We start from the raw sequence: 10,303 nt of genomic DNA on the forward strand, positions 1-10,303 counted from the left end.
TCCTGCCCCTTCCCTCCCTGGAGGTCTGGGAAAAGCTGCAGGGAACAATCAGCCAGAGACCCCAGGGATGGGAGCAGCTGCAGGAGCAGGCAGCTCAGGGGCTACTGGGTGTGCAGACGTCTTCCTTCAGTTTGACCAGACTTTCTCCTCAGCATGTTAACTGTCTGTATTGCTCTCTGTACTCTCTCCTATGGTGCTTCACCTCCTTATTTCCTTTTCTCCCTCAGTCTTTCACTTACGCATCATAGTTCGTTCCAGGGTTTTTTCTTTTCCAGCAAGTTTTTCCACCCTTGCCCCCCACAGAACAATCACTGAATTAACCACTGTATCCAAATGAGTTTGTTTTGTTTCCTTCTTTCTCAGTCTCCTGCCTGTCTTCTCTGTTTTAACTCCAGGCTTTTCTGAATAAGTTATCTGTAACTCTGAGTTTGTACTTTATCTAACACTCTGGAGTTTCTTTGTTGATTGGGAAACTCTGTAGCAAAACCAATTATTGCTAAATAACACATGGAGTACTTTTGCATAACTTCTCTATAACTAGAAGGCACCTTAAGTAGCCAAGTCTACGTTAGGGATGACTTTTCTTTCAGAAAATTCTCTCCACACCCAAGTTTTCATGTGACAAATTAAAAGTGCTTCATAAATGCTGTCCATCCCCATCTGCCATAGTGCAGGTCTGTATTCCCATTTGGATATGTCAAAGGGCTCTGCAAGATCACAAAAAATCCTGTGGTCAGATTGGGGGATTGCTATCTGACCTTCTAAGTAACCCATGGCTGGTTCTTGAGCAGTTTGCTGCTGTTATTTGAGTCTGTATTATGAATGTGAAGTAAGGTGAAATCCTGAATTTTGGGGAGTTGCCTATAAAATTTGATGGAGTAACATCAGTAAAATTTCAGTAAATTCATCAGTGTTCAACAGCCTTTAACAAAGTGTGAAAGTAGGCTTGGTTTAAAAACTGACATGCAGTCCCCCAGAAGAAAGATTCCTCATAGTCCTCAAAAATTTCTTCACAGAGAACAACTGTCCCAGAGCCTTCTCCCACATTTCTGCTGTTGACTCTGCTGTCACACTAAATACACATCTGGATGATCTGATATGCACTAGAATGTGCCAGTAGCTGAATCCATGTGTATTTTGTGTTAGTGTGCTCATAGTGAGTTAAATAACTGAATCTTCCTGATTCCTGGGCACCATTCTTACATAGCATTTAAAACCAAATCACATCTACATCTGTGTCATTATGGCTTTGTGTCATGGACTCACTCCAAATAACATCTGTTACAGTGTTGACACAGAATGCATACTTTACAAGCTGTTTAAAAACATATTTACTCAGTGGACTAAAATTGTTTATCAGGACATATTCAGTCCCAGGAGAATGTCTATTTTCTGTCAACACTGAGAAGTAGAGGAGGAAAAAGAGTAAGTTGGATAGTCCAGCAAAAGTGGTATCAAAATCAGACTCCATTCTACATATCTACTCCAGAAAAGTTCTCAAAGAGTGAAAGTTGTGTGTCCTTTCACTGTCACAGTGAGTTTCATCTTGGTACAATAGCATCTTAGTTTTCAGCAAATATACGTCAAGCATGCTTTGTCAATGGAGTTAGCTGAAGGTGAGACAGAGAAAGCCTGTACAAGGCAACTAATCTCCTTTCATTTTGAAATGTGTCCTCTGTTACTGAATGAGTTATACGTATTTTGGTAATGGTTCAAATTTAGCTCTGCTGTGGAAGCAATGGAAGCAATCACAGATGAAGGACAAGTTGGGTCAGGCAGGAAAATTATTTTGGCAAGAAATAACTACAGTCACATTTCTCTGTGTGTTTCTGTTACATATCTATGAATGCTGTGAAATTTGACAGGCAAGACTGCAGAGGATGTGTACTCTTGTTTGACTCCTTCCTTGTTACTGCATCTAACACTGAGCCTATATTTTGCTCAGAAGAAAACACCAGAGAAAAGTTTCTTAAATGATAAATGTGAAAGGGAATTGCAACTTCAGGTCCTTTATTCCCTTCTCTGCATTCCAAAAAAAGACCTGGCTATTTGCCCATCTCTAGTGCTTGTGTTGCAAAAAGTCGTCTTCCCTTCCTGTGAAATGTGTACTTGGTGAAAACCAAGGGTTTCTGTCATTACCAGGAAGGACACTGTTGAAATTGGCACACCCGCTATTTGACCTACTTACTTTTTCTTTGCGTCTGTTTAAGTAAATTCTGAGATTAAAATTGGTGCCTCTTCTCCCATCAAACCCCCAAAACTTTAAATTTCATCCTGGAGCTCAGCTCCATTAAAAAAAAAATAAAAAAATAAAAAATACCGCTTTCTGCAGTGGCAGCAGCACTGGGTATTGGAAAACTGGGTATATTTCTGACCTATTGTAATCTCACTAGAGCTGAGCAAGTATCAGAAGGCTAACCATGAAAACAGATCCCAGTTCCAGCTTTTAAGGGGTTCATCGTGAGAGCATCTGTGGTCTGTCTTAGCTGCAGATGAAAGAGAGAAACTTAAAGTAACAATGCATTTACTTACAAGATGCTGTCATCTGCCTGTTGTTAACTCATCCCAGAACTCTCACTTCACAAATGGAAGGAACTGCTTCAAATTTAACTACTCGCAAACACTTTCTGGGCTGCTTATATCAGGAAGAGTTTTCTTCCATTTTAAGTGGGAGATATCCTGAAGTAATACAGTAAAGCTCCACAGGGAGAAGCATCTTAGATAACTATGAACAGTGGATGACTTGGGTTGTGCTGCTTTTGTCCCCTGTAGGTGTGGAAGAGCACTCACTTGACAACTCTCCTATACTGGATGACAGATCAGCACTTTACTCTGGAGTTCACAAGAAGCAATTCTACTTTGACAGCCCCTGCGAAAAGCAGCCAGAGGATGACTCGGACTCACTTACTACTTCTCCCTCATCCAGCAGTCTTGACACGTGGGGAGCTAACCGGAAGCTGGTGAAGACCTTCAGCAAAACCGATAGCCGTGGCCTTATCAAGCCTCCCAAGAAACTCGGGACATTTTTCTCTTACCCAGAAGAGGAGAAGACCCAGAAAGTTTGCCGCTCCTTGACAGATGGGGAAATGAAGAAGAGCCTCGGCTCACTGAGCCATGGGGTAAGTACAGAAAGCATTTGCTTTTATGACAGCAACAGGCACAAGCACCATCTTCTGGTGTCCCTGGAGGAGATTCAGAGTGTAAGGAAGCAGATCCGATTGAAGAAAATGGATACTAACTATTCCTGTTCCAGAGCTTTTCTTTGCCAGCGTCCTGCTAGGAAAGGAGCATCTCCCACAGCTTGCGACCTGCAATTACTGCGACACAAAACGAAAGGGGGTGGAGGTTGTGGCTTCCCAAACAGAAGGCTACGAGGGCGCACTTCTGTCAGCGAGTTCAATATTACCTATGTGGTGGAGAGAAGCCTGTATAGTCACCTCAACCTCTCACAGCTGGTGCGTCCCGTTACTGACAGGACCCTGAGCAAGGCCGACAAGCAGGACCTGAGGAGATGCCTGCTGGAGGAGGATGAGGAGGCCAAGAGGAAGTGGGCTGCCACAGTGGATCGCTGTACTAAAAGGGTTCTCTTGAGAATCCACCAAAAGTCTGTGAGTCAAAGAGTTGCCATGAAGGTGGTCTTCCAGTTTCTGTGAGGTTGCAGTCAACACTTTCTGCTTTATACCTTTAACTAAAACTCAGTGCTTCTGCTTTCCTTGCTGTTAGAAACTCTTAAGCAGTCTAATTCAGCTCTAAGGTAAGAGTTTGAAACAATCCCATTGAGTATGAGTTTTGTTGAAACTGCGGTTTCTTTGTGTACAGAATAACTCTATGAGAACACAAATATGACACTGCTGCTTCTTAAACTAGCACAGAAATTGAGATCATAGGTGAACAGAGGTTTGAGATGCTATAAACATGTTTGTGATGCTTTGGGAGTTGATACTCTTTTAAAGGGATACTGAGAGAGGAACAAAATTTTCAGGGGATTAGAGCATCCTTAATCAACTGTGCTGCTTCTCTTCTGCTGTTGTTGCCTCATATTGGCCATCCCCTTCTCAGTTTGCATCTCATCAGTTCACCCACCCAGCACTGTGTTCTCTGTTACACACACAGCTGCAGAAAGACCAAGGGGATTGATATTATATAGACACTACCCTCCTGCTTGCTGCTTGCCACCACCGGAAGTGCCCCTTCTGCTCTGTCTCTGGCCAATGCTTCTTGTTTCTAGCATGGGGTGAAGGTGGCACCTTCCCTCAGAGCATTGTGGAAAAGGAACAAGGGGTGGCCCATAAAGAAAATCGTGCAGTACAATGGGAAATTAAGTTACTTGCCACTTCAGAGATTGAAAGCTGCTTCCTGATTATATGACCCCCTTTTGATATTTCCCTTTACCATGAGGCTAAGTTTCCTAGGAACTTGTCTTTGGGGCAAGCCAGATCTCCAAAGCTGAGCCAGCTAGTCTGTTGTCTAGATGATAATGTAAATATGTTCCCTTCTTCAGTGAGTGGAAAGAGCAGTGTGCTCATAATGTTAAGCAGGATATTCCAGTGAACAATACAGTAGAAATAGCTTTTCTTCTTGAACTACAGATTTTATTTTGAGAGGTCTCTGCTTCATTTCTTCAGGTGTGAGGTAGTCTCAATGTAAGAGTCACAGCCTTGGTCTCCTTGAATAACCTGTGGGAGGTGACTAGAACTTCATGGTTTGCTTTTTGCTCTTCAGCTGCAAAATACAGGGTTTTTTTTCTGCTCAATACCATAAGCATTCTCTCTTGGCAGCTTCACAGTTTCTTCTGCATTGACTGATTGCCTGTTTATTTTCACAGTCATTGTACTCAGAAGACATTGTTTTCCCATAAGGATATTATAATGATAAGAGAAATCTTACTTATGCTTCTGTGGGTTGTACAATAGGATTATCTCGGGCAAAAGAGAATGCTTGTATGTGCTAGAGATGCTCCATAATTAAAAATAACCTCTGAAACTGTCTTTGTAAATGCAGATGACAGAAAAGCTTTTCAGTTTTTCTAGTAAGTCGTCTTGCTATAGTAATTTCATTATGAAAACCATCTGGGCCAGCTTTTACTTATTCACAAGAGATACAATTGCCGAAGAAATGGATACCATGTTGTTGCTGTTGAGGAACTCTTTAGTAAACTGCTCCTCCAGCCTCATTTGAATGGGATAAATGGTGGAGGCATGCTGCTCTTACTAGCTTTTTCAGCGCACTTCTTCCTGATACCACAAAAAGCTGGCAAACTTCAACCAGTGCCACTCCTTCTTCCTAGAAATGCTTCATGTTTGTTTGCTGCAACCTCAGGGAAACTGCAATGCCTATGTATTCAGTGGAATTGGTCACTCTGTCTTGCCTTGCCATTCGTTTTTGTCATTTATATTTGTTTCAGTGACCTGGACATGCATGAAATTTTCCAATCACATCAGTTTTTCTTTTCTCCCAAAAAGATAATACTTTCGATTGCATGGCCATTCCATTGAATATCCCTCTCCTCATCCACAGACCTCTGTTTGGTACTATATTGCCAGGGACACTAGTGGCATCTGAAGGCGGAAGTTAAATACTAAATGTATGGGGAGATCCATAATGAAACAATAAGCACCCTTAGTATGGTACATTTGTTCGGAAGCTTTTGACTAACAGACAATTTGCTATCTGAGAAGACTGCTTTAGGAGGAGCTCTGGCTGGTTTGACAGACAAGCTTGCTCAGAGCAGTTCCAGATGTCCTCTCTTCACTACTGCCATTGCCTTTACACTGTAGGATTAGTTAGAATGAACTTCTCAGAGGACAACATTACTTACAGTTAAACATGCTGTGCTTTAAGAACTGATCTTATTACTTGTGGTTGGTCTCAAATGCTTTCCAAAACCAATTTTTGAAAGCTATGCCATAGTCACATTGCCTTCTGGAAGAAGACACTTAAAAAATTCTGTATCACAGCACTCATTTTTAATGTGTGTGGAGCATAGACAAAGCTGGCTTTGAGTTCTAATAGAGCTGTGGTGGGTACAAAAACTGTTACTCAAGCACCGTAGGTATGCAGCAGCTAACATAGAAGCTGGAAAAGAAAACTTTTTAAAAACTATTAATATGTATGCTGATTAGCAGTGAACAGGGCAGGAAGAATGTTTACTTCAATAGAACTAGTTCATATAGTTGTTTACTAAGTGTCACAGTTTATAGAGCTCGCATCTTCCTAATAGAGTGTCAAAGCAGACTGGTAGTTCTTAGGTGGTGGTCTTCACTGACTCCCAAGCACAGACTCATGGTACTGATCGGACAATCCTTCGTAGGTCTGATTTGATGCTTAGTTGAGTCTTAACATATCTTTGAAGTTACTCTGCTGGGTAGTTCATTCCCTAAGAACTTACAGTTTGCACATAGCTGATCTTCTGCCTCCTGAAGAGAATACTTAGACATCTGCCTGTCTCACCACCCACACTCAGAGCCCAGAGTTCAAGTTGTGCAAGTAAATCGAAACTGTCGTATCTGCATTTCCCTGGATTGCTCTGTGAGGCTTCTGGCAGGGCCAGGTACTTGAGTACTGTTCAGCTGGTTGTTCAGTGGCCCAGTACAAAGTCAAATGTTTTACCTTTTGGAATGTGGGGGGGTTGGACTAGATAACCTTTGAAGGTCCCTTCCAACCCAAACTATTCTATAATTCTGTGATTGCAAAGCAAAAGCTGGATTCTGTCTGAGCCCACTAAGTGTCTGGTCTTTCTTCAAGTGATACACAACCTTGAGCAGAGATTCATCTGTCACAATTAAATGATGGTTGGCTATGGAAGTGCAACTGTACTGAGTTTGGTAGCCCTCTGCTCTTGGGAGGGAAGCAGTGTCATAGTGCTGATTTTCCTTTTTTATTCAGGATGGTTATGATAAACAATCTGTGCATTCAGCCAAAACTGAGTCACTCCACTAGGAGATGGTGGCACTGTAAACGTAGCATACTCTATCCCAGAAGCAGCAGAGATGCTTTGTACCACCACAGGTTTGACAGGAAATACCTGATCTGGAATTGGGGCTTGCTGAGTCTCTGGGGACACAATGCTTATGGATAGGTGGGCTGTTTTTTCCCTCCTCTTACCAAGGGCTTGCCCTACAAGGCCTCTAGCATTTCCCTGTATTTCAGTGGAAATGGAATCTATGCAGCTATTCCCAGAAGGTAGGTTATTCAATGCTTTAAAAGATTGGTGGTTCTCTGTTTCAGTGCTACTGTGGACTTATTTATGAAGGCAGATGGGAGTGCTGAGGTGGAGTTGCCAGCACCCTGGAAAATTTGATGCATAAGAGCAACAGTTTCCTCAGACCAGAAGGTCTTTTTTTCTTTTTAAAAAGAAGAGTAAGCAATAGATGACTCAACAGCAGCAGACCTTAGGCCAAGGAGTTGTCTCTGGAAAAGGCAAATGACTCAAATGGCTCTATAACAAATTTCTTGATTTATAATTTCCCATCCTTTTGTTTGTTTGTTTCCATTTTTGCAGACATTTCTGTTTTCACTGGTGTTCTCCAAATCACAGATGTTTTCAGTGAGCTAATCATTGTGATAGAACTGTATCCATTGTTCTGTTGGGGTTTTTTTTTGCAGAGAACCTGTAGCTTTGGAGGATTTGACTTGACGAATCGTTCCCTTCATATTGGAAGCAGTTCTGACCAAATGGTGAGTTTAAGACAAGAAGGTGCAGACTTGAAATAACATAAAAAGAAATGCGCAGTAGAGTTGTTATAGACTGAAGTGTAATTTAGGTCTGTAATAGTTTGAGAATCCAAGAAAGCAGAGTATCTTTGTTAACCTCAAGTTTCCTTAGCTACAAGAATAGCGTACCCGCCCATATCCATGTGTGTGTAAGTATTTATATACTATATGTGTTAAAAATCAGGAACAAGTCATCAGAGTGCAGATCTGGGGGTACATCTGTGGGCTATTCTTATGTCTGGCTTCCTCAGAGCATCACTGCAGGCAAAACATATGATTACTATACTTTCTTGGTAAAAATATTTACTGTTTGGAATGATGAGGCAAAATTCCCTTCACTGAAGATCTGCAAGTTATTTGGGTGGAAGTCATTATGCAAGAGATTTATTATTTGTTTTCTCATTGTATCTAAGAGCTCTGGAGTAGACCAGGAGTCCATTGTGCTGGGTGCTGCACAACTGATCTCAGAGCTCTTTGTGTTATAAAAAAAAAATAATAAAAAACTCCTCCCCTGAGAATTAATTCCATTTTATGTTACTCATGTTGATCCCAGTGTTACTGTTGGCCAGCCTGTGGCCAAAAATAACAGAATAGAAATGAGCCAGAACATTATATCAAATGAAATTGCCAACATATTTTTTCCTTTTTGCCCATATATGATTTTCTTTTCTGTTTCAACATTGAAGCTGATAAATTCTCTGTTCACTTAAATCAAGTCTAAACTGTGAAACATTTTATGTGCCAGCATTATATTATTTTTTATGTCAACTGGGTTTCTTGGGATTGTTTTTGGTTTTCTGATTATTTTTTTTAACATCATAAATTACATTTTTCCCTACTAGCATCAGTAGTGGGAGAGATACAGTGCACCAGAATAATATATATAGATCAAGTATTTTTTTCTTGAATCATTTAAGTCCATTAAATAGAAGATTTTTTACAAAAAGAAAAGGCAAAGAGCTGTCCTTAATTTCTGCTGAAAGAGTAAAAGTTACCAAAGTTGTAAACACAAACAACTTTTAAAGGAAAAAGACAGAAGTATCAGAAGTGAAGTATCAGCTGAATTTCAGAGAAATTTCTTTGGAGAGCATTAGTAAAGTAGCAAACATACATAAATTTAGGAGGTTGGGGTTTTTTATATAGAATATAGTGTACACTTATTTTAAGGTTTGTTATTTTAAGAAAGCTGAATTGTCTTCAGAAAGGTTATTGAACCAAGTCGGGCCAAATTCAGTAGTCAGTCGATTTGGCCAAACAGATTTTGGTTCTTTTTGCGTTGTGATTTTTGGTGCACCCTTGCCAATGGAAGGTGCTGGTAGTAACTCTTACATCGCTGCCTTGGTGTGGTTCCTGACACACTGTAGAATGAAAGATAACGTTTAACATGCTGCCTGGCCAATCTGACTAAGGGCTGAGACATACAAGTGAGTTAAGCAAAATGTCAGCTGATCCATGTTAATTCTTCATGTGTGCTTGTAGCATAAGTAAATGCTGGGTATCTTAAGCTGGTTTAGAAAAGGTTAAATGTATTTAAAGCAGTGGGCCTTTGTCATCCACTATGTATGGACCAGCTAATTTGGTTCAGTAGTACCCTGTTAGATGTCTTAAGAATAGCTGTGCAAGTGTTAGTTCCTACCATGGTTGATGGATTTAGAAGCTTTTTTGTTGTGGGTTTTGTTTTGTTTTTTTATATATATATAAAAAAAATCCACACTAAAACCACAGAGACTGTCATGAGAGGTTAACTGAATGCCTGTTTAAAAAGTAAATTTGGGAAATCGAATGTAGGTATCCATATATATATACACACACACATGTATTTGGCTAGGATCTCAAGGGTACCTTTACTCCTGTTACACTGTATGTAGTACTGACCAGCATGAGGCACAACTACTGTTGTTATGTCCTGTCAAGAAGTCTTAGCCTGAAACCATGGAGTTTTCTAGCAGGTCAAATCCTTACCTGAAACTCAAAGGGATAAAGTCATTCTAACAAACCCCAGCACATGCACAAACAGTACCTGCAGAGAAGGTTATAAATCAGGCCTTAGGAGTCAGTTACAGTGGGCTGCTACAGTAGCTTGCACAAGGTCTCTGCAATGACTGGTGACTGAGGAAAAAAATGGCTCTTCTGTTTTATAGGGTTAAACCCTGGTTTATTTTGCAGGGTAAAGAAGGAGACTTTGTTTATAAAGAAGTGCTCAAATCCCCCTCTGCCTCCCGTATATCTCTGGGCAAAAAGGTGAAGTCTGTAAAAGAAACCATGAAGAAAAGGATGTCTAAAAAATACAGCAGCTCACTGTCTGAGCAGGTATGTAAGGTCTGCAATGGAATCCACTTTAATAGTGTAGAAATGATAATCAATATTGATTCCCATGCTTCAAGGCATCTTCGAAGATATTTCTAACAAGACTATGAAGTGTGGTTTATTTCAATGTTCTTATAAAATCCCTCAGTGTGAAATGGCTTCCTATAGATGTCAAACCATGAAAATGCATTTTCAGATTTTCATTCAAGTAGCTCATCAGCAGAAGCCTGTGGTTGATGGCATTACACATCTCGCTCTCTATTTCCATTTCTTTATCTGTCAT

At 40.6% G+C, this 10,303-nt stretch overlaps 1 protein-coding gene across 1 annotated transcript in view; it reads left to right on the plus strand.

Annotated features, from left to right (window-relative positions):
• The window catches only part of SASH1 (SAM and SH3 domain containing 1), a 32,099-nt gene that overhangs the window by 4,487 nt on the left and 17,309 nt on the right, over positions 1–10,303 (plus strand). The window contains 6 exon segments of the mRNA XM_010017318.1: positions 2,773–3,119; positions 6,886–6,899; positions 6,901–6,934; positions 6,936–7,009; positions 7,599–7,677; positions 9,880–10,023. Coding sequence (XP_010015620.1) covers positions 2,773–3,119; positions 6,886–6,899; positions 6,901–6,934; positions 6,936–7,009; positions 7,599–7,677; positions 9,880–10,023 — 692 coding nt within the window.

Source organism: Nestor notabilis, unplaced genomic scaffold, assembly GCF_000696875.1.
Source record: "Nestor notabilis isolate BGI_N333 unplaced genomic scaffold, ASM69687v1 scaffold16246, whole genome shotgun sequence".
In the NCBI taxonomy this organism is placed as follows: Eukaryota; Metazoa; Chordata; class Aves; order Psittaciformes; family Psittacidae; genus Nestor; species Nestor notabilis.